This window comes from Pelodiscus sinensis, chromosome 2 (genome assembly GCF_049634645.1).
Source record: "Pelodiscus sinensis isolate JC-2024 chromosome 2, ASM4963464v1, whole genome shotgun sequence".
Lineage (NCBI taxonomy): Eukaryota > Metazoa > Chordata > Testudines > Trionychidae > Pelodiscus > Pelodiscus sinensis.
Genome location: NC_134712.1, coordinates 79,794,811 through 79,817,989, shown reverse-complemented (window position 1 = coordinate 79,817,989; position 23,179 = coordinate 79,794,811). Strand labels below are relative to the sequence as shown.

The 23,179-nt window shown below is 43.2% G+C and overlaps 1 protein-coding gene across 4 annotated transcripts in view; it reads left to right on the top strand.

The window, feature by feature from the left end:
• Positions 1-736: 736 nt before the first annotated feature.
• The window catches only part of ENOSF1 (enolase superfamily member 1), a 24,661-nt gene continuing 2,218 nt past the window's right edge, over positions 737-23,179 (top strand). The window contains exons 1-15 of one of the 4 annotated variants that reach the window (XM_014581527.2): positions 784-906; positions 1,538-1,646; positions 8,350-8,465; positions 9,122-9,208; positions 10,699-10,725; positions 11,929-12,001; positions 12,238-12,276; positions 12,971-13,053; positions 14,326-14,360; positions 14,856-14,943; positions 17,231-17,365; positions 18,860-18,901; positions 20,070-20,199; positions 20,530-20,629; positions 22,694-22,775. In XM_014581527.2, coding sequence (XP_014437013.2) covers positions 877-906; positions 1,538-1,646; positions 8,350-8,465; positions 9,122-9,208; positions 10,699-10,725; positions 11,929-12,001; positions 12,238-12,276; positions 12,971-13,053; positions 14,326-14,360; positions 14,856-14,943; positions 17,231-17,365; positions 18,860-18,901; positions 20,070-20,199; positions 20,530-20,629; positions 22,694-22,775 — 1,176 coding nt within the window. In that variant the 5' untranslated portion in view covers positions 784-876. Of the gene's footprint in view, positions 961-1,537; positions 1,647-8,349; positions 8,466-9,121; positions 9,209-10,698; positions 10,726-11,928; positions 12,002-12,237; positions 12,277-12,970; positions 13,054-14,325; positions 14,361-14,855; positions 14,944-17,230; positions 17,366-18,859; positions 18,902-20,069; positions 20,200-20,529; positions 20,630-22,693; positions 22,776-23,179 lie in introns of all 4 variants that reach the window. The other 3 variants (XM_006139039.4, XR_001369313.3, XM_075920915.1) reach the window with 3 other exon arrangements.

Genomic DNA, 23,179 nt, shown 5'->3' with positions numbered 1-23,179 from the left:
TGCACACTTGGCTCCTTGTGTCAGCAGTGCATGTCCTCACCCCTACTGCTTGTACTGATTGCAGTGTCAGTGTGAGAGGTTGTGGGACAGCTCCAGGAGACTAACAGGCAATGTAGGCAACAATGTCTACACTGACACTGTGTTGTCCTATTTACTTTGACAATTATTTTGATTCTATGCTGCTTCGGGAGACAGCTTTACTAAACAAGTGCAGAACGGAAGTTACTTTGTTGCTGGAAGCCAACTTTAATAAAAAAAATTATACAGCTAGTGCCATGCAAAGCAGCTTACATCAACCTAACCAAGCAGTGTAGTCCAGGTGTTAAAAAAATCAGTAGACCCACAATACAAGTGTAAGCTTTGACAACATGTATATTGTTTATTTAACAAATTATGTGGAACCAATGCTTTGTGGTAAATTTTGTAGCATTTGTTACGATCAAGTATTTTTGCTCTGCTGTGCAATTTGGGGCAAGGGTCCCTGGCCAAATCTTTAGATCCAAACATCTCGAATTTTGATTTGGAATTGGGTTTGAATTCCCCGCCGTTTCCATACCAAGCCAAACCCAGGCTCCCGGAGGCCAGTCCCAAGTTTGCAACAAGTTGGAGCCCGACCACGAAGTTCCACAGCCTTTGCGCTAGCCCCAGCCTGAGCTCTGCATTCCTCCGCGTTCCGCCGGCAGAACGCCCCGGGCCTGGACGTTCTCGAACGCCCCGGGCCTGGACGTTCTCGAACGCCCCGGGCGACCAATCGCGCCTCCGGTGTCCGAGGTCGAGCGCGCCAATCAGGCTCGAGAGCGACGTGCGGGGCGGGGCTCGGGACGGCGAGTTGCTGAGTTCCCGGCGGCAGCTGCTGCAGGCGGGCGGGTTGCGGGCATGGTGCGGGGCAGGATCACCCGGCTGGTGGTGAGCGACGTCCGCTTCCCCACCTCGCGGGGGCGCCATGGCTCCGATGCTATGGTAAGCGCTGCAGCTGCCGGCTACCTGCCTCCCTCGGGCTGAGCCAGCTGCGGCGGAGCTCGGACTCGCTCTGCTGCCGCAGCCACAGGCCTGGGTGACGGGCCCTTCCGCCGCACCAGCGGGGCCGGGGCTTAACAAGCCGAGCTGCTGCTGCTGCTGCACCGGTCCGTGGGGCCAGGCGCTGATCTGGGGCTGCTGCACTGAACGGGCCAAGAGCACCGGGAGCCTGCCCCCCCACATCTAGACAGAGGCGGTCACTGCTGTAGTTAGCTCCCGTCTGCGCTCCTCAGCCTTGGGTGTAAAACTTCCCAGTTCCTCAGATCAAATGCTAGTGATCGCACCCCTCCGCTTCTCCCAGCATGACTTGCACTCTTCAGGAGGAGAGGGCCTAAGTTACTTCTGCAGATCGTGACTTGTATATGTAGCTTGCCACTAATCTGAAATGGCCTAGACCACTGCCCTCTGTGCCAGTCCTCTGTGGTGTGTTTAGTGGTCTATGATGGGCGACTCTCTGTTAATCCACCTTTGTAAGTTTCTTGCTCCAATATTGGGTGTTGTTTCTTGGTCTTTAATTTAGCACCCGGACCCTGACTATTCTGCTGCCTATGTTGTCATAGAAACGGATGCCTGCGATGGAATCAAAGGCTATGGATTAACGTTTACTTTGGGTAAAGGTACAGAAGTTGGTAAGTTATTATCCTGCCCTTAAACACAAATGGGCCCCAAGTAGCGCTGAAAGCATTGAGGTCAATGACCAATGCAGTTTTTTCCATTTTTGAAAATGAAATAAAGGGCCATTTCATATCTTTTTTTAAAAAAAGCTGAAGGCCTTGGGACAGTGTGTAGGGTTGTAGAGGTTGCAATTTAAGCATTTTCTTTGATTTTTGTTTTAATACATCACTTACTGGAGAAGCTCTTCTGCAGAATCCTATCAGATTTGCAGGTTGCTGATTCTAAACTTGCTGGTGTCTTGTAACTGCTTTAAGCTTTTAACAGACCTTGCTTGCTTGCTTCCCTGCCTTCCCTCCACCTCCAGCTTTCCCCATCCAAAACAAAAAACAGAACTGATTGTTTTGAAATTGTAATTCATGGTAAAAACTTCAGTCTGCCTCATCATTGGTGTAAGAGTAGATGTTTTGAGAAGCCGAAGGAAGATGCTAACAGTGAGAAGGCATCAGTGGGAACATTCACAGAATAGTAAAAAAGAGGATGGGGGGGGAAATATGTTTTCCCTCTGTGGTCCCTTCCCTCCCTTCAGTAACTACACCAGTTCAAATAAACTCTCATTCTGGTAAGTTCCTGAGCAGCCATGTAAACTTACTTAAGAGCAGTATCAGTGATTTACATTTTGCATAGCATTTTCTTTCCGAAAAATAGGCCCTGGTCCTGCACAAAACTGTGAGAACAAATCCCTGTATCTACACACAGCATCATTGACTTAGTGCCTCCATTTGTCCATCTGTCTAGTTCTCTTTGTAGAATCAGATCCTTTGAAGGTAAAGACATGGAGCCTGCCTCTTTTTAAACCTGTAAAACACCTGTATGCTTTGTGGGAGCATTACATAAGTTGTCAAAATAATAATGGTTGGTTTTGGGGTATCTCTGCTGCATATAAATCTCCATGGACATTTGCAGATACAACTCTCTAGATTACTTGATTTGAGAAGTGACTGCATAAAGGACAGGAAATCTTTGTATGCCTGGCTGACGTACTCATTGGTACAATTTAAGTTACTTATTAATCCTCAATAAGAGGAGTGACAATTTGCGCTTAACTGTATGTGGCATCACTGTAGCCATGTTGGACCCAGGTTATTAGTCTAATATTATCTCACACGCTTTTTCTATCTCCTTATGGTTGAGCGAAACAAGCTTTCGAGGTTATATAGCGCTCAGCGCTGAAGACCTGCACTCTGTAACCTGAAAAGCTCTGTCTCACCAACAGAAGTGGTTCCAATAAAAGATAACTCCCTCAGCCAACTTTTCTCACACTTAAAATCACGATGGCCCTGTCTGCATTGGAGACATTTGCTAAATTCCACTCAGTTGCTAACACCCATCCATCTATTAGCAACATTGGGAACCCTAGTGCAGTATAGATGGGCTGTCGCCACTTTATCACTGTCATGTAATTCAGCTAGGAGCAGGTCTCATTTAAAGTATTGGGAGCTTGTCTGCACTAAGGCTGCCATCCCTGTGAACTGTGAGAAGGTTTTAGAAAACGTCCCTGTTGTTGACAGAGACTTAGGCTCTTCATCCATTTTAGTAGTTTAATTGTGAGTCTGTAATACCTCTTCATTGCCTTAGATTTGTGATGGGCAACTCAGACGTATCTGTGACTAGGGATGTAAAAATGCACTTAAAAACATAACCGTGTAACCGTTACAACTCCTAGCAGTTACATGTGCTGTGGGCTTTGCAGCATAACGCTTAAATAGCACCCGGACCTGGAATATTCTGCAGCTTTATACTGCAGAGCCTGGAGCGAAGCCACCTCTTTCGGAGCAGGGTGGGCAAGGAGTGACCCCTCCAGCCGGGCTAAAATGGCCCCTGGCGAGGGAGGAGGGCTGCCAACTCCCAGCCTGCGAGTCCACGCTGGCAGCCCTCCTTCCTTCCCTCCCCCGCCGCTTTTACTCTGCATGAGCCTGCCGATTCCCAGCCCATGTGGGCTGGGAGCCAGCAGCCCTACGTGTAGGGCTGCTCCTGGGTAATGATTAACATGTTACCCTGATGCTTGCTTCACTCTAATAGCAGCTTTGCCTGTTCTTGCTCACAAGGAACATTCCTTTGTAACCATAAGCCTTGGTTTGTAAGCGTGCAATGAAGTCACTCTGTAAAAGGGTAAGGAAGCCTGTGGGCCTGCTCTAAGACAGTGGTTTTCAGTCTATGGTTCCTGGCCCTTAGGGATCCGCAGGCTGCCTAAGACTTCCAAAAGGGTCTGCATCTCCATTTGAAATTTGTAGGGGTCTGCAAATGAAAAAAAGTTGAAAACCACCGCTTTTAAGTGAAATGATCTGAACTGTGTAGCTCAGTCTTCAGCCTGGCGCTTAGGAGAAAATATTTAGAGAACGAAAACACAGATTTATTTTTGGGGTGTGATTAGGATTGGAAAGGAAAGGAAAAGCAGGGTAGGTTTAAATGGATGCTAAGAACGTGATCCATGTGTGTTTATTTAAGCATGTATCTTTGCAAAGATTATCTACTGCTCTTCTTTACCCATTGCTCTTCTGTACACATAGATACACATGTCCATACTTAGCTGAATACTCAGTTTCTTAAAAAGATACAGCCAAGGTTCTAAACTTTACTGTATATCTCTGGAGGTAACTGAAAAAAGTTAACACCAGTTTGTTAGCATTGTGCATGCAAATTCTGTAATGTGTTAGTTATCTACTGTTTGACGATTTGCGAGAGATTTACAATCCAGGGCCAAATCTTGATTTTTTTTTCCCCCCCCAGGGTCATTCTCAATGATGATAAGTTTTGTGCTCTTAAGCTATAGTAGTGTATCCATTGCACATCACTTTTTCTTACAACATTACAAAGTAGGTCTCTAAGCAACTCTTTGTAAGTGCTTCATTGCCTGGAAACCTTTCAGCTATCAGCATTCTCACATCACAGGATGACAGTCACAAAACCATAATCCGTGAAAACCTTGAGTAGAGTGACAATACTAAATGGCTGCGTCTAGACTGGCAAGTTTTTGCCAGATTATATGTTCTGCCTTACATCAGATTATATGTTGTCTACCTTTTTATATCTCTGTTTATAAAATATTTTTAAAATTAGTCCATTTACTTTTTTCCTTTTAAAGACTATTATTGAGTGCCCAAACAGGCACAACTATCAAATATTCACATTTGATAGTCATCTCCATGTACAAACCATAAAACCCTGTGGTTTTTGAATGTCAAAATAATCTCTAAATATTCCAGTGCACTATACATAGTCACTTGCCATCATAAAGGTATCTGTTACTGGTTTGGGAGTCTCCGCAATGCCTTTGAAAAGATTTTCAATAAAGAAGTGGTCCTTTGATCATACATTAGATCTACATACATTGGATCTACAGGTTGAACCTCTCTAGTCCGGCACCCTTGGGACCCTTGGGACCTGACCAGTGCCAGGCCAAAGAATTTGTTGGACCACGGGAGGTCAATATTGTCTAGCAGCATTACTAACACTTCTGCTGCTTACTGGGCTCTTAAAAGACATTTAGGGATAAATTAGAGCTAAATAACAGCACAGGTTACATGAATGCTTATCTGACCCTTATCACCATAGAAGCTGAGCACCTTTTAGTCTTTATCCTCACAGTACTCCTGTGAGGTAGGGAAATATTATTTTCCCATGTAACAGAAAGAAAGACTGAGACTTACCTAACGTCACCAAAACATGGGAGCATGGACTTAAACGTACCCATACCAAATCTCAAGCTCATGTCTTACATAAGTGGTCCTAACAGTATCAGGACCAAGATTTCTTGTTCACTTGGGCTACGTCTAAACTACACCCCTCTGTCGGCAGAGGGATGTAAATTAGATGTATCGAAAGTGCAAATGAAGCTGGGATTTAAATATCCCATGCTTCATTTGCATAATGGTGGCTGCCACTTTTTTTTTTCTAAATGGGGCTTTTCGGAAAAAAACCAAAAACCCAACCCTGGCAGTTTAGACAGGGCATTTTTGACAGAAATGCCCTGTTTTAAAAGATCCTGTACTCCTCCAAAAATGAGGTGTACAGGATCTTTCGAAACGGGGCATGTCTGTCGAAAATGCCCTGTCTAAACTTCCAGGTTGGTTTTTTTGTTTTTTTTCGAAAAGCCCCATTTAGAAAAAAAAGCTGCAGCCGCCATTATGCAAATGAAGTTTATCTCACATCTAGTTTAGGCATAGCCTTGGCTGTTCTCTATTTTTATTTCTTCTTATCTATATCAGAAGATGATGGTTGAATGATGCTAAAATTTCTGACATGCTTTTTCTGTGATTGCCTTCACTCTACCCAGCCTGCTAAATAACAGTGGCATATAACATATTTTCCTGATTTGCTTGTGTTGTTTGCTCTAACAAAAACTCTGCTGGAATTTGTGTTGAGATCTGCAGTGGTTTATAGTACTGGAACAAACCTGATTTTTAATTCTCAGATTTCTGGGAGTTAAAACCACTGGATCACAACTATAGTATTAGGGCCTGAAACAAATTCCCTTATGAGGAAATGAGAAATGTAATATACAGGCAGTCCCCGACTTACGCGGATCCGACTTATGTCAGATCCGCACATACGAACGGGGCTTTCTCGCCCCGGAGCTCACAGGCAGCGGTCAGCCACCTCAACCTCTGGGGCGAGAAAAGCTGCTCCCAGTGCCCCTGGTCTGCTGGGGACCGTCTCCAGCAGACCAGGGGCATCGGGAGCAAAGCTGCAGCCCCGGCGGGTTTGCTCGCGGTGCCCCTGGTCTGCTGGAGACGGTCCCCAGCAGACCAGGGGCACCGCGAGCAAACCCGCAGCCACGGCGGAGTCCCCCGCTTCTGAGGCTTTGCTCTGGCAAAGCCTCAGAAGCGCGGGACCCCGCCGCAGCTGCGGGTTTGCTCGCGGTGCCCCTGGTCTGCTGGGGACCGTCTCCAGCAAACCAGGGGCACCTGGAGCAAAGCGGTCCCACGCCAGAGCAAAGCCTCAGAGGCGAGGCACCCCCCGCTGCCCCTTTGCTCCCTGTGTCCCTGGTCTGCTGGGGGGGGGGCGCAGCTAGTGTGCCCCCCCCAGCAGACCAGGCTTTTCTTGTGGACCCTGGGGCAGAGCAGCTGGGGTGCTGCCGGTTGGTCCCGCAGCGCCGCTCTGGGCACTACTGGACCAACCCGGCAGCACCCCAGCTGCTCTGCCTCAGGCGTCCTGATTCAGCCGCTGCTGGTCAGTTTCAGCAGCAGCTGAATCAGGACTCCTGGGGCAGAGCAGCTGGGGTGCTGCTGGGTTGGTCCAGTAGCGCCGAGGAGCAGTGCTACTGGAGCAACCCAGCAGCACCCCAGCTGCTCTGCCCCAGACATCCCCAAGTCAGCCGTTGCTGAAACTGACCAGCGCTGACTACAGGAAGCCCGAGGCACAGTTGCTCTGCCCCGGGCTTCCTGGAATCAGCTGCTGATCAGTTTCAGCAGCAGCTGACTTGGGGTTCTTAAGTTGAAACTGTATGTAAGTCAGAACTGGCGGTCAGTTTCAGCAGCGGCTGAATCTGGACGCCAGTTCCGACTTACATACAGATTCAACTTAAGAACAAACCTACAGTCCCTATCTTGTACGTAACCCGGGGACTGCCTGTAGTTGCAAATCCCATATATTCTGCATGCTACATTTATACTGGCATGATCTTGCGCAAGAACTCTTCCAGAAGAGAGCGTCTACACTGGCATATGCGTTTGCGCAAGAGATGTGCTTTTGCGCAAGAGCATCCATGCCAGTGTAGACGCTCTTTTGCGCAAGAAAGCTCTGATGGCCATTTTAACCATCGGACTTTCTTGTGCAAGAAATTCATGTTGCCTGTCTACACTGGCCTCTTGCACAAGAACAGTTGCGCAAAAGGGCTTATTCCTGAGCGGGAGCATCAGAGTTCTTGCGCAAGAAGCCCTGATTTCATACATTAGAACATCATTGTACTTGTGCAAGAACTCACGGTTAGTGTAGACAGGCAGCAAGTTTTTGCGCAAAAGCGCTTGCTTTTGCGCAAGATTGCACCAATGTAGACACAGCCCATGAGGTGCTACAGAACCTGTACGTGTCAAATTCAAAGAAACAGTCTTCTTCTACATTATAGGGAAGCTATGTAACTTGTGTGCATGATAGCATAACATTGCCCCTTCTGACCACTCTACTGTGGGGTTACATTGGCATAAGACCTTTCTTTGCATGGAGAGGTGACATACATATGACTTTTCAGCTTCAAACACCTTTTAGTTATTAACTACCTGAGCCTTACAACATTTCTCGGTGGTGGCTAGTACCTTTCCTAGAGGATAAATGAGGAAACAGGAGATGCAGTTAGCAGAGTTATGTGCCCTCAGAGAAGCCACACAACAGACTCAATGGCAGAGCCAATGTTATGTGTCAAGTGTTTCTGGCTGTTAATTACATATTCAGTCTGCTAGACCATGCCCCTCAAACGCAGGTGCATGGGAATGGTTTGTATAATGGGGGGTGCTAAAAGCCACTGAACCAAACTTTAGACCTTGTCTATGATGGAAACCACTTCAAGCGGGCGGGGGAGTGGGGCAGGTCCCCTAGGTCCAGCACTTATGCAGAAAAAGTGAAATTCTAAAACACTGATCAAACAATAGAACTAATACTGTAGTGACTGTTATTCTAGTCACTGGGTGGTACTAAAGCACTAAGCACAGGTGTATTTTGCAGTTGTTTGTGCTGTTAACGCTCTCTCCATTCACGTGGTTAATAAAGACCTTGAAGAGATTGTTGGCGATTTTAGAGGATTCTACAGGCAACTCACCAGTGATGGACAGCTCCGATGGGTAAGGGGTATCTTACGGAGTGTTGTTGTGAAGTGGATGGCAACAAACGTGAATTTGTGTTCTGAACATACTGTTAAGGACATATAAAAATATTTGTAGATTTTTAAATCTCTGTGCAGTTATGGGGGAAGAGAGAGAATTTCTCTTTCATATACAGGGCCATACCACTGTAGTAGGATCTGCCAGACAGAACACTTACACCCATCCAGAGCCCTGTTTTCAAAGGGGCTGCAGATGAATGCAAATAGCCACCCACATAGATCCAATAGCAATAGTGGAGCCTAGGGTTCAGATTCTTTGTTTTCCTGTGTTTAGAACCCAAATGCTGTGTCTTCACTCATTATTTTTTCCCCATTTTTTGACTTACAAGCGTTCATGAAATACTCAGTGGCTGGTATTCTTGGAAATAGAAAACTCAGCTAGTAATACGACAAGTATATAGCCATGATACAAATCTCATAATGCACCTAATACTTACTTCAACTTCAGATTTTTCTCAGGTTAGAAGCAAGAGATTCATCTTTTTAAGTTTAGTATTTTTTCCTTTGGTGAATTGTCCAGCAGATGTATAAATTTGTGAACGGCCATTAACTAGAAATGAATACATCAAGAGATGATCAACCATTGTAGCTAACTATATGGTTTTTTTTCAACAGATTGGACCAGAGAAAGGTGCTGTGCATTTGGCCACAGCTGCTGTTCTGAATGCCGTGTGGGATTTGTGGGCTAAGCAGGAGGGAAAGGTGATGCACTTAGAGCTCATGGACCAAAAATGTCCCTGTATTTGTTAAATTAGAGAGTAACCTATACCTGATATGTTTTTTCCAGTTTTAGGCCCTGATCCTAAGTTCCTTGATGCATACCATTGAGTTTGCTGGGGCTGTCCATTTTTCAGGACTCTGGTTTTAGTAGTTGACATTTATTCACCACTTACCAGTAGAGCTAGTCAGGAAAAAAAACAGCAAATTTTTTTGTTTGAATTTTAACCAATAATGATGTCTTTACAAAAACTTGTTTTATTTTTGACTTACTCTACTTTACTAATTTTTTTTCCTGATTTCCTTTTTATTCTCCCTTTGCAGACTGTTCATAAAGTTATGAATTCCTTGTAACCTCTTGTCTAATTTGTTTTACTATATCTAATATTATATCATAAGCTGTTTTGGCACAGGGATCATATATTTCTATATGGGGACCTAGCATCTTCTTAGATGCTGTAAAATAAATAACTAGGGCATGAATTATCACTTTGTTGTGTTTGTACCGCACCTGACACAACAGCATATTTATCGATGATTCAAACACAAAAGGAATAGTTAGTAATACTGTACAGATTAAACCTCTTTAGTCCAGCATCCTTGGGACATGACCAGTGCTGAACCAGAGAATCTGCTGGACCACAGGAGGTCAATGTTTTCTAGTAGCATTATCAACATTTCCACTGCTTGCTGGGCTTTTAGAAGACATTTAAGGGCAAATTAGACCTAAATAACAGCACAGAACACTGACAGCCAGGACTGGAGGTTGTAAACAAACTTTATGCAACTGTGGAAAACTTAACCACATCAAGTTAACTAAAATCACACTGGACCATGGATGTTGCTGGATTAGAGGTAAAACTTGTACTAGTAATAACTACTACTATCTTAAGTTGGTCTAGTAAGAGATGTTACCTCACCCACCTTGACTCTCTTAATATCCTAGGACCAACAAAACCACAACAATAGTACATGCAGGTGTCTTACAGCGTTACTGTGCTACCTTGTTGAAGGAAAGGAAAGCTAATGGACACCTGTGAACTTGTGAGCATCCAAGAGAGGGACACAGCCTCAACAAACAGGGCATACAAAAGTAATGTCTTAAAAGTAAATCCTACAAGTAGAAAGCATCAATATCTTCAGGATAAACATCATTTCTAGGAGTAGTATCATGTCATCATTTCAGGCCTGACTAATTTAAGATAATAAAAGTGAGTTAACGCCAGATATTTGCAGGGCTACGATTGGTATCTTGGCCATAATGTGGCAGAGCTGAGAGAGATGTTCTTAGCCTGGGGCTTGGTATCTTGACTCTTCTGTCTTGGTCTGAGGACCACATTGGCCGGAGGCATTTGGCGTTAAATGTAAATTTTTCCACCCTTACTCTTTGTCATTTCAAGACACATATGTCACCTATATGTTACTATTGTATGATCTCCACTCACTTCATATCATTTAATTGTTTTGTTTTTTAGCCTCTATGGAAGTTACTAGTTGACATGGTAAGAAAATCTTATATATGGGGATAACATTACCAATGTTCCACATTCATGTTTTTCCTCATTAAAAGAGTAAAAATGTCAGTCATATCAAGGCTAAAATTGCCTCTTACAGCCACGGAGTTCATTCCAAGGCTCTAGAAATCCAGAGGTTCAGCAACCTTTGGATGTGACTTTCTGCTCTTCTCCTTCCAAAGTGTCTATTTCTGGCACCACACAGCTGTGCAAATCAGCCTTTTTAGTGGGAGCATGGTTACAGACTTTGCCCTGTTTAAGTACAATACTGTATGAGACAACTGGAGTCCATCTATACTTACACCAATAAATTAAGTTTTTAAAGTGCAGACCTAAAGGTTGATCCGAACCCTTATGATTAGGCTGAGGAGCTGTCTTTTTTTTTTTTTTTTTTATGCCAGGACAAATCATAGGGCTCCAAAAACTGAAGTATCACTAATCATGTTTGAAAATACAGGCCTCTGTGTACAGTAATAAATGCAGGAGTTAGATGTAGTTACAGAAAACAAATCTCTTGATCCTTTAGTAGCCGATTTTATGTTCAGATATTAAGCAGATGCATAAATCATTGCAGGATTGAGGACTTAGTATGCTTTTTGAAATGAAATCACTTGAGGCATGTTAAAAAAATCTCATGTCTTCAGTCTCTTCTCAGCAGTCTATTAATCTTGAATAATTTTTTGGTGTAAAATATATTTAATTAGGTTTTTCTTAAACTGTTTCAATAAATTGCTTTTAGTTCTCTCTCTTGAGCCAGATTTTCAAAGGAGTCAAAAAGCAGGCTCTGGTGCTGAAAGCACTTCATTTCTCTGTGGAAAATTATAGTCTGTACAGATTTGAACACTCAGAGCATTCCAGATGTATTAGAATTTTTTACTATTACGCCATGATCTTGCAAAGATTTTTTACATGCTTAACATTAAGCATGAGTGGCACCATTGAATTAAATAGATTTATTCTCACGCTTAAAGTTAAGCACATGCCTAAATATTTATTGGATTAGAACCTTCAAGTTTGCCAAAGTCAGTTAATCAGTTTTATTTTAGAATCCATGAGTCCGTGTGTGTGTGTGTGTGTGTGTGTGTGACACAGAGAAAAGGCTGATACATTTAGCAGCTGTATGAGCCATCTAGCTAATGTGATTTTCATTGTACTTTGGTATTTGTTTTACATTAAATATGTTATTAACAGGACCCCCACCAGTTGTTATCCTGCATAGATTTCAGGTACATTACAGATGCACTAACAGAGAAAGAAGCTTATGGTAAGTCGTCATTCTGTCAAGACAGATTCTGATCCCCTTACTTTCTTAGCTGTCTTTGAGTTGATGTTGTGGGGACTGCTCAAGAAGTAGGGCATTACTCCTTGTAAGTAAAGGGATCCGAATCTTGCTTTATGAAAACAGCTGGGTGAGGTGGTACGATCTGGGAATCTGGAGGAATTGAACTTTGATTAATGCAATAATTTTCCTCTCTCTGTCCCCCTCCCACTCCCATATAGAAATACTCCAAAATGGCCTACGTGGGAAGAAGGAAAGAGGTAAGTTTAAACCAAGTTTACTTTCACTGTCTCATAGGAGAATAAAGGACTGAACCCGCTGCATGATTGATATGGCTTTCTGGATCCTAATCCCTGGAAAATGGAGTGTGACAATTGAGATTTTCATGTGAGGCTCAATGCATCATGTGATGTCTCCTTCCAAGTTATTGGCAAGGTGGTAGATGTATATACAGGGAGGGCTTGTGCTGTCATGGTGGCCATTTGCCTCAGAACTTATGTTTATGTCAGTCACAATGGCGTGGGGACGGTGCTGGGTGTTACATCCTAAAGCTCTTTTTCTAAGCTGAAGCTCTCCCACATTTTGGAAGAGTAGGTAGAGCCCTGCACAGACACAAAATTGATATCCACATCCGCAAAAATGGTTCATGGATATAAAGCAGATGCCTGCAAATTTGCGGAGTTCTCAATACAAAATTTGTTTCCACAAAAATGAGCTGCAGTTATCCACATCTGTGGTTGCAGATATAAAGCAGATATTCATGGATTTGCAGGGTTCTAAGTATAGGGAGGATTTTTCTAGGCAAGTTTCATCTGCCCTTATTAAATGAGATGACTGATTTTTAAACACCTTTCATTTCCATGAATACCAGTCTCTCAAAACTGTCATCTGAACTAATCATCTGGTAAAGAGAAAACAGCATATGTTCGCTGGTGACATTCTTTGTCTTTGTAGAAGAGCACATGCTAAAGCACGGATACCCTGCTTACACCACATCTTGTGCCTGGCTGGGCTACCCGGACCAGCAGCTAAAACAGGTTGGAGTCTTTGACTTTAGGTTACAGAAGTAAGAATTTAAACATTTCTGTCCCGTGGGGAATATTAATAGGTGCTGATTCAGCACTCAGGAGTTGCTTCATTTTGGGCTCAAATGCAAAGAGAAACAATGAAGCATTGCATATCTGGGGTGAAGGCCCTGTTCTATGGGCCTTGTTGTTCATTGGCTTTTGTGCGAGCCATCGTGGGAAGGGTTTTGTTTTAGCTGTCGTTGTTTGGGAATAAGCGTATCCATTGCCAGCCAGTTTATGTTGATGTATTGTGTAGAACTAGAGGATTACACTAATGCAGCTGTATTGGTGCCACAAGGAGCTTTATCTATATGGGGATGCTCAGGAAAGTGAAGATGAATTAACAAAAGATGTAAAGTGAAAGCAGATTAAACCCCTGAATGCACTAGGGATGTTAAAAAGGGGGGCAGTGGGGTTGGTAAATGCGTTAACAACTGAAAATGTCAGTGGTTCACATTTTCATACGTGGGGAGGTGGCTCCCTGCATGCACGTCCCACCCTCCTCCGATTCTGCTGCCTCTGTATCAGAGGTAGCAGTGTGGGGGTACAGGTGGGAATCAGTGCTTGTCCCACAGAGCTGCCTCACCCACCCCCCGCTGCTGCCTCTGAGGCAGCAGCGCGGGGGGTGTGGGAGGGAGGCAGCTCTATGGGAGCCAGCTTAAAAGCTGGCTCCCTCGAGCTTTGGCTCCTGCCTGCTCCTCCATCCCCCCACACTGCTGCCTGTGATACAGAGGCAGCAGCACTGGTGGGGGTGGGGACAGCTTGCATGTAACTATGAAGATTAATCAGTGAACCCAGGCTCATCAGTTAACTGTTTAAATGTATACACTAGTGTGGACACTCTCCTTCAGAAGTAAAATGGCCTTAGTTTGCTATAGCTAAATACTCCTTCAAAGTAAAACACCATGAAGACTCTTCACAGCTCTGGAATCTGAGGTCTGGTTAATACCATTTAATATCTGGTTTAATTTTTGGATAAGTTCAGCTTTCTGTATATCTGGAAATAGAATTGATAGATCATAGGGCTGCCTCAAGTATTTCTTTACATACCCTGAGGAGTCTGATCATACATTTAATCTGTGTGTTATTCATATCTTTGCTCTCCAGTACTGTGTGTTCTGCATTGATGTCAGTAAAGAAATGGCTAGAAAGTTCATCCTAGGTTAGACAGCTTGTAAATAAATATTAGTTGTTGATGGCACAGTTACTTGAAGATTATAATAGGTGTAATTTTCTCTGCAGCTATGCATGGAGGCATTGAAGGATGGCTGGACAAGGTGTAGTAAACAATTCTCATATTCTGAACTTTGCTGTTTAATGATTAGTAGCAAGTGGAAATACATTATCAAGATCAGTCCTGATTTCACAGAGCAACAGACTATGAATAACCATATAGGTCTTTTCAATCTCTACTTTCTGAAAAAAGATGTCTTTGATTCTGATATTTCTTTAAAAGTTTTTCCCTTTCTGTTATTCTATAACAGACCATTACAATAAAAATCTAAGTAAATGTATAGTAAAACCAGCAGTCCTCCTGACAAGCTATATATAAGCTAGTAGCTAACGAAGGTAACTGCTTTATTGCTAATTCATCAAAAAGTATTTGCTGTCTTTTTCTTCTTTATTAAGCTAGAATGAAGTGTGCTAGATGAGGGACAGACGTGATCAGAAAATATTGACCTTAAAACACTGACTCTTAACAAAGAGGAAAAGTTATCACTACATGAACCATGGTGAAGTGACCTACATTTTATTACAAATGTTGTGTCTAGGTTCAAAGTAAAGGTTGGTGCTGATCTGCAGGATGACATTCGTAGATGCAGACTTATAAGAGAAATGATTGGCCCTGACAACGCACTGGTGAATATTTTGTAATAACTACACTACTTCTAAGTAATTTTAAATATAAAATGGCTGTCTGTTCATGTAGGCTTTGGGACAGGATGAGATTGTGGCATTCTTGAAAGATATATTTTTCCCACACCAAATATCTCTCATAGATATAACATTAGAATGTAGCTGTCTGTGAGTCTGTCTGATTGTTTGTTCAAGAACTCCTCCTAAACACTAAGAGCTAGGGCCATCAAATTTGATATGCAGTTTGCCCTTACCCTACTTAAAGCAAGGTCAGGGTTTGGTTGTGCCAGGAAAATAAGAGGTGCTGGGAATGAGATTGTTTTCCAGAATGTGGAAAGAGAGGGGGCTTCTGTTTGGAAGGTTGCAATGTTGCAGAGTGAACACTGGGGCAGCCGCAGCACTGAGTGGTGAGCTGGGGCTAGGACTTGCAATCTTGGCTGTAGCACCGGCCAGGGTAGGTAAAGAGCCCAGCCAGCCAGGGTGGATGGTGGTAGAGTCCTGCCGGACAGGCAGAGTGGAGATAGTGGAGATAAAGAGCCCCACTGGGTAGGACCCCTTACCCTGAGCCTTTCCTCACCCCCCCCCCTCACATTTGCATGCACCCAGCCTCTTGCCCTGTCCTCCTCCCATCTCTAAGGCCCTACCCTGACTCCTGAACCCCTCACACTGTCCTGCAGGACCCCAAATAAGTATTCTCGTCCTGAATAATGATGGCTGCACATATCGCTTACACCCAGGAGAGTTAAGAAACTGTATCATGAAAGTATGTGTGTCATTAAGAGATCAAACGTGTTTATTGTGAAAAAACTCCCTTTGAAATTCCTGGGACTGTTGCCTGAATAAGGACTACAGCAAAGTAGAGATGGTTGAAAAACTTAATTTTCTGCACAAAACTGAACAATTATGGCTTAAAAAAAACCCAGCCAAATGCTTTTATATTAAAGTGATAAATTTTGATTCGGAAAAAGTGCTGTGCTGTATCACAGGAGTTGTAATTTGAGTACTCGTGGTCCTTTAGAGTTTGGGCTCCTTAGCTGGACTGTACTTCTCATGACTCACCAGTTTCCCATCTTGACTAAGCCAAAAGTGTGTAGTCATAGGAATTGTAGTTTGGGTGGAGAGCCTGCAGTGGTTCTCAATCAGTGGTTTGGGGCTCCCTGGGAGGATCGTGAGCAGGTTTCAAGGAGTCAGCCAAAACAAACCAGAGAGCAGGGCTGGCATTAGACTCACTGAGGCTCATCACAGAAAACTGAAGCCAAGGCTCGCTGTCTGGGCCTGAAGCCAGAGCAACTTGCCTCTGCAGGGCCCCCTCAGGCATGGGGCTTTGGACAGTTGCCCTGCTAGCTACCCTGTAATGCTTTTAATTTCCTGGATATGCAGAGAAGCCGTTGTTGTGGCACAGATGGGCTGTGGCATTTTTCTAGCATGCTGGGGGAAGGCACTCGGCTCAGAAGGGAAAAGGTTGAGAACCGCTGCCACAGAGGAAAGTGAGAACATGAGGCACCTGAATTACAACTCGTACTAGGCACTGGGACAGCATTTCCACATCAGGTGTTTTGCTTTTCAAGTGTTCAGTTTTCAACACAAAGTTCAAACTTTCCATGGAGAGCAAAGACCTTTTTGGGAACTTTTCTTTAGTCAAATACCTACTTTGCTGACCAACCCCTCCCACCAGCACCCAAACCCCTCCCAGTTCTGTTGAATATTTTCAACCATCCCTATTCCAGAGTGATTTATTCATTTGCTATATAGGAATTGCTTTGCTTGCTACTGAAACAAGCATTTCTGGAGTTCAGTGTGGCACTTCTATAATGGAGTACAAGAACAATGCACAGAAAGTCAGGAGAGAAGTTGACGGTGACATAGTCATTTGAAACCTGCTGGGGAAATTCAAAAAAGCAGAGTACAATTACCTTGGTTGAAATTATGTGGTGAAATCAAATCATTTTGTAAGACGTTTCCTGGGATCTTTTAATAATTTACAGAGCACCAGGTTATTTGATTTAACATGTAAATTCAAAGCAACATTTTCTGCAAAACGTCATTTCCGGGTTTCTATCTGGAGTTAATCTTTTAGGTTATTATTTTATCCCTATATTTGTTGAATCTAGAAATTGTAGAACATGTGCTATGTAATGTGATATGATGGATTAAAGATCAGAAAACAAAAGATGGGACAATACTGTCTGCATTTTCTTTATTTATTAATTCATAGAAACATGGATACAGTGCCATATATAAAAATTCAGTAGAGTCATATAAGTGAATCTGATTTGTAATTATTCTTCAGATGCTGGATGCTAACCAACGATGGGAAGTAAAGGAAGCAATAGAGTGGGTCACTAAATTAGCTGAATTTAAACCATTATGGATTGAGGAGCCAACATCTCCTGATGATATCCTTGGACATGCAGCCATTTCTAAGGTTGAAGTGTTTGTTTTTCATTTCAGCAATGACATAGTGACTACACATTGGAGAGCAGCAGTGATTCATTGACACTGCTGTTTGGAATGTTCAAAGTTCAGCCTGAAACAGCTGTCAAAAGTCATTAAATATGTTTGCTGCAAGATCCTGGGCACACCCTGTATTTGTATTCCACTCCATTTAAATGAGTAGCATGTTCCAGAGATTAGATAAAAGGCTATGAGACTATCATGCTTGCACAAATAAAAGCAACCAGGCTATGCCCTGAAAGGATGTTAAATTGCAGTTAATTGACTAGTCAGGTAGTTGATGGAATTTCCATTGACTACTCGATTAGTTGATAGGCACTTCTGCATTCCTCCTTTGAAATGTACAAGAGCCCCTACTGAGGCTTGTACATTTTAAAGGAGGAATGCGGAACTCTGCGTGCACCCCGGGGCCATTGGAATGTCCTGCTAACTCAGGGCTGCATGCAGGCGTGCCTGCTGTGAAATGTACAAGAGCTCCCAGTGGGGGCTCTTGTGCATTTTAAAGCCATGGAGCCCAGGGATTTCTGCACAGCATTTCAGCAGAACCCAGGATCAGCTGGGGACTCCCAGCTGAAATGCTGTGCCGAGCCCGGGACCAGCAGGGGAATCCCCAGCTGACTCTAGGCTCCATGGCTCTGCCCCTTCGAAACGCCAAGGTGGTGTTTCAAAGGGGCAGCACCGCACAGCTGTGCCCGGGATCAACTGTGTGGCTGCCCCTTCTAAACGCCAAAGCAACATTCAAAGGGGCAGTGCTGCATAGTTGATCCTCTGCTCAGCTGTGCAGCGCTGCCCCTTTGGAATGCTGCCTCATTATTTCAGAGGGCAGCTGGGGAGTCCCCGACTGACCCTGGGCTCCACAGTGCTTTAGCATTTTAAAGGATCAGCCCCGCACAGCTGATCCACGAATCAGCTGTGTGGCAGCTGCCCCTTTGAAACGTCGCCTTGGGGTTTCAAAGCGGCAGCGTCACATAGATGATCCCCAGCTCAGCTGTGCAGCGCTGCCACTTTGAAGTACCCCTTCTTCCATCCCCCTCCCCCTTTGCTGCCTGTATCTGATAGAGGCAGGGGGAGGCAGGGAGGGGATCGACTAGTCTTTAACATCCTTATCCTGAAACGTGTGTGCTTTTTCACCTATGTGGATTGGTGTTTCTATAGAGTAATGCTAACCCAGGACATTTATTCATAATGTGATACAGTAATGCTAGAGCCCCAGGTGTATATCCCCGTATGACAGTACACTCCCTCTTACATAATTCTTCACATATTATTGGAGCAGGGGGAAAACAACATAAAATATGGTAACAAAAATTTACACCACACTTAGCTAACAAAGTGCAATGTTTGTTACGTGCAACGTATTTGGAAAAAGTTGTTTTCTTTCGCCCTATCCCCTCATTCTGGTGAAACTTGGGGATTACCAATTAAAAGCATATTCTTTGGTTTTTGTTTATTATTTATTTTGTAGGCATTGGCACCATTAGGAATTGGTGTGGCAACAGGAGAACAAGTAAGTGGATGGCTAATTAATTTTTAATTCAGTCTTTTTTATTTAATGTAGCCCCTGTGACTTACGAATGTGTGCCAAAATTCACTTTGATGTCTCACTTGAGACTTAAATAACATGACTGAAGACAGCCTTAGATTTATTTCATGTAACTTAAGACCAACTAATACTTTTGATAGTGCCCTTCCAGATTCACAGCCCGTTTTGGTCAATGTCACAGAAAGGATTTTAAAAATTTGTGAATTTTATGATTTCATGATGGTGGTAACTGCAGGAGTCCTGACCCCCCACCCTCAAAGACTCCTTTGGGTAACAGGGTTATTTTAGAGGGCTCGGGATATTTCCTTTCTTACTTCTGTACTGCTGCTGGCAGAGTGCTGCCTTCAGAGCTGGCTGCCTAGCCAGCGGCTGCCACTATCAGGCCAACCAGCTCTGAATGCAGTGAAGTAAGATGTAGGAAGGCAATATTGCAACCCCCTGCAATAACTTTGACACCCACTCTTCCTCTGAGACACCTTTTTAGGTCAAGCTTCCCAGTTTGAGAAATGCTGCTGTCCACCATGAAATCTGTAAGATAGGTAAAAGTATACAAAAGATCAGAGTTCATGTGAATTTGTAGGGCCCTAATCATCTCATTGAACTGGTCTGCTGTAATCCAGAAGAAGAAATAAGTCTTTCAGAGCCAGCAAAACCACTTTGTATTCACTACTGCTCTCTGAGTGCTGCAGTAACCATACCATTCATATAATGGGTAATATGCAATTCAAAGTGGTAATTTTGCTTGATTAAAACAAAAACCATGGAATTGGGACTCCGTTCTGATCCTAGGTCTGCTGCTGAATTGCTGCATGAACTTAAGCAAATAGTGACATTTCTGTGTGCCTCAGTTCATAGGGTAGTAAAATGGGGATAATTCTTCTAAGCCTCTACCTTACAACTGTATGTAATTATTTAATGTTTATAAAATGCTCTGAAGTCCTGTGCACTTCTGGGAATTGGTCCAGCTAAGTGATATAACAAAAAGAATTTGGTTTTAATGGGAAGCATAGTGGGAACATTACAAGTCAAAGCAATTGTGTATTGCCAACAGTTCTTGTAATATCTTGCTAATTCCTTACAATCTGAGGCTTAACATTTTTTCCTCCCTTCCCACCCCCACTCCTTTCTGCAGTGCCACAATAGAGTGATATTTAAGCAGCTCCTACAGGCTAAGGCCCTGAGCTATCTCCAGATTGACAGCTGCAGGCTGGGAAGTGTGAATGAAAACTTATCTGTGTTGCTGATGGCAAAAAAGTTTCAAAGTAAGGCTCCTGGAAGTGTGTCAGTAGCACTAAAACAGCTTTTGTTCTAAGTCAGTTTGACACAGAGCTGCTTCAGCTGTCATATTGTTAACTCATGGACATGCACTTGTATATAGTTCAGCCATTTGTTTTCTGTCACGCTTTCTTACTAATTCAAAGTGCCTCTGGTCCCTTATTACTGGGAGCTGAACTTCCCTTGGGCTGCTGAGGGGGTTATTGAAGTTGCAGTTAATTATTGAGTTGCTTGTGTATCAGCTCTGCTGCTGGTTGAGTCATTTGCCATTACTATTCAGATTGGTTTAAAAAGGGATTGTTGTGTTTTCATTTCAGTTCCTGTTTGCCCTCATGCTGGGGGGGTTGGGCTCTGTGAGTTGGTACAGCACTTGATAATATTTGACTATATTGCAGTATCTGGAAGCCTTGAAAACAGGTTAGTAACGTAAAACACTAATGTAACAATCAATAAGGGTGATGGCTTATTATTTCAAAAGGCATTAACCTGCAATAATAATCAGTAAACAGCGCACTTCCCTGTGTCTCTCCCAGAGGAATTTAAACCAGTCAGAAGTGTGTGAACTTTACTTTGGCAATTGCCTAGCAAGCAAACAGCCAGGAGTATTTTTGACAGACTGCTTGCTATTCTTTGAACTAATATTTTGTCAACTCTCTCTCTAACCTACAATCCCACTCTCCCCTCCTTCCCCTTACTTGAATGGCAGCCCAACACAAACAAAACCAAAGGATTAGCTCATTGTTTTAAATTGAACAGTGTTCTAGGTGTAGCTTCCCGGAAAGATCTGACTTCGTCCCTAGTCTTGTTTAATAGCAGCTTAGGTTCATATTAGCCTTTTTTACATGCAGTGAACATTTTTTTTTCATATTATTGCAAACGAAGATTTCCTGAATCTCTTCTATGGGCTGTTTAACACTATTCTTCACACTAATATTTGCAAGAAAATTAAAGTAAAATATCGTAGCCTCACATTTTAAAATTAGCTGTATTAGAAACCATTCCTTTTGTTTTGATCTTCTCTATCTCTGGAACAGTATTTTACTGGTCCCCAATCACAGCAGTGTTCTTACTAAATTCCAAAACTAAGAAGGAGCAAACCCCTTGTCAGCCCTTTAGCTGCTGTCATTTGGAGACTTCCATATGCAGAAACTAGTCTGGTTTATATCCTTTAAATACCTATATTAGATGCATACATTTGTATCTACATGGGCTGGCATAAGAATCAAGCTTTTGCAGTACTTTGGAATAAGGATGTAGGCAAGTATTCAACTACCTGATAAGCCTAGGCTTATTGAATAGTCAACCTGATTACTCAACTGCTCACATTTTCCCAGCACCATCTCCATGGTGCCACCTGCCCCTCCTGCATGAAGAGGGAGCTGGGGGCAAAGGAGGCTGCTGCAAAGCAAAGCAGCTTCTGCCTATGGCAGGCTCACTGCGAGCAGAGGCTGCTTCACATATCACTACATTTAAACTGCAAAGCTGCAGCAGGGGTAGCTCCAGGACCCAGCATGAGCCGGGACTGAGCCCCTTCCCTTAACTAATTGTGTAGTCAATACAGATTGTATCAACTACACAATTAGCCAGTTACCTGCCTCAACATCCTTCCTTTGGAAAATACACAATCAGTAAAGACATCTCTTCTCTATAATCTTACTGTCTGTATTGAAAAGAAGTTTGATTCTTACTCTAACTCTACATCCTGCCCAAAAGGCTCATCTTCTATGTATTCTTGTTTTGACTCACTTTGAGACCATCAATCCTTGACTAAAATGCCAAGTAGCTTCTATTTTACCTATGTGAAGTACTATCTAGCAGTAGTCTCTGCTTCTAAAAGGCCTCCTAACTTGATCAAGAGAGCATGTTTACACTGCTGTTTTTTTCCCCTGCAGAAGATATGCAAATCATGCTCTCATTTGCATATCTTCTGCCAACCCTTTTTGCAGAAGAGGTTTTGCCGCTAAAAAGCTCCATGTAGACGGGGCCATTTGTCGCAAAAAACTCTTTTTCGCAAGATCCCTTATTCTTCAGAAAATGAGGCTTACAGGATCTTGCAAAAAGGGTTTTTTCTGACAAATGGCCCTTGTTTACACGGGGCGTTAGCAGCAAAACCTTTTCTGCAAAAAAGATCCGCAGAAGACATGCAAATGAGCACAATTTGCATATCTTCTGCTGAAAAAACCCAGCAGTATAGACCTAGTCTAGGATAGTGGTGCACAACCTGTGGGTCGAGATAGGAAGACATCCATGACCCCTGAGGGGTTCCAGCGCACGACGCCTAGATCTGGCTCGTCAGGGATTGGGCCAGGCAGTTGGCAGCCCCCACCGCCTGGGTGGGGTCCCAGATCAAAAAGGTTGCGCACCACTGGCCTAGGATACAAATAAGTCCAACTTTTACCTCAACTTTGTTTCTTTGACTGGGATATAGTCATGAACAAGTGGATTTGGTAAACTGAAAATCACCCTTCCTCTTTCTTGTAGGATGTGTGAGTACGTAGATCATCTGCATGAACACTTCAAATATCCTGTCATCATCAAGAAAGCTTCATATGTACCACCTCAGGTATGCTGTGAGAGTATCAACTCTATTTAAATAGCCCAATAAAGAAAATTGCTTAATGACAAGCAATTAAAAATTAAGATTGTTTATGAAAGACTCTTACAAAGTGGTCTACAGAATAAAAAGTTGGAGATCATACTTAACTATTGCATAAGCATGGCATTTTAGAACTGCTAAAATGAAAGGCATACATTCCAGCACATATGCTTCAGGAAACAGAGTGTGATCCTGTTTTAAAACTTCAACCTAAAACAATTCTCTAGGTAGTGATGTTTGATATTTTTGCATTGCTGGGCTAACCAACTTAGGTAAAAGTATTAATACTTAATTCTCTGTTCAGATGGAAAAGAGGACTTGTGGGAGGTTAACCCCCTAGAGATATTTTAAACTGTTTTAAGAAGGGGCTC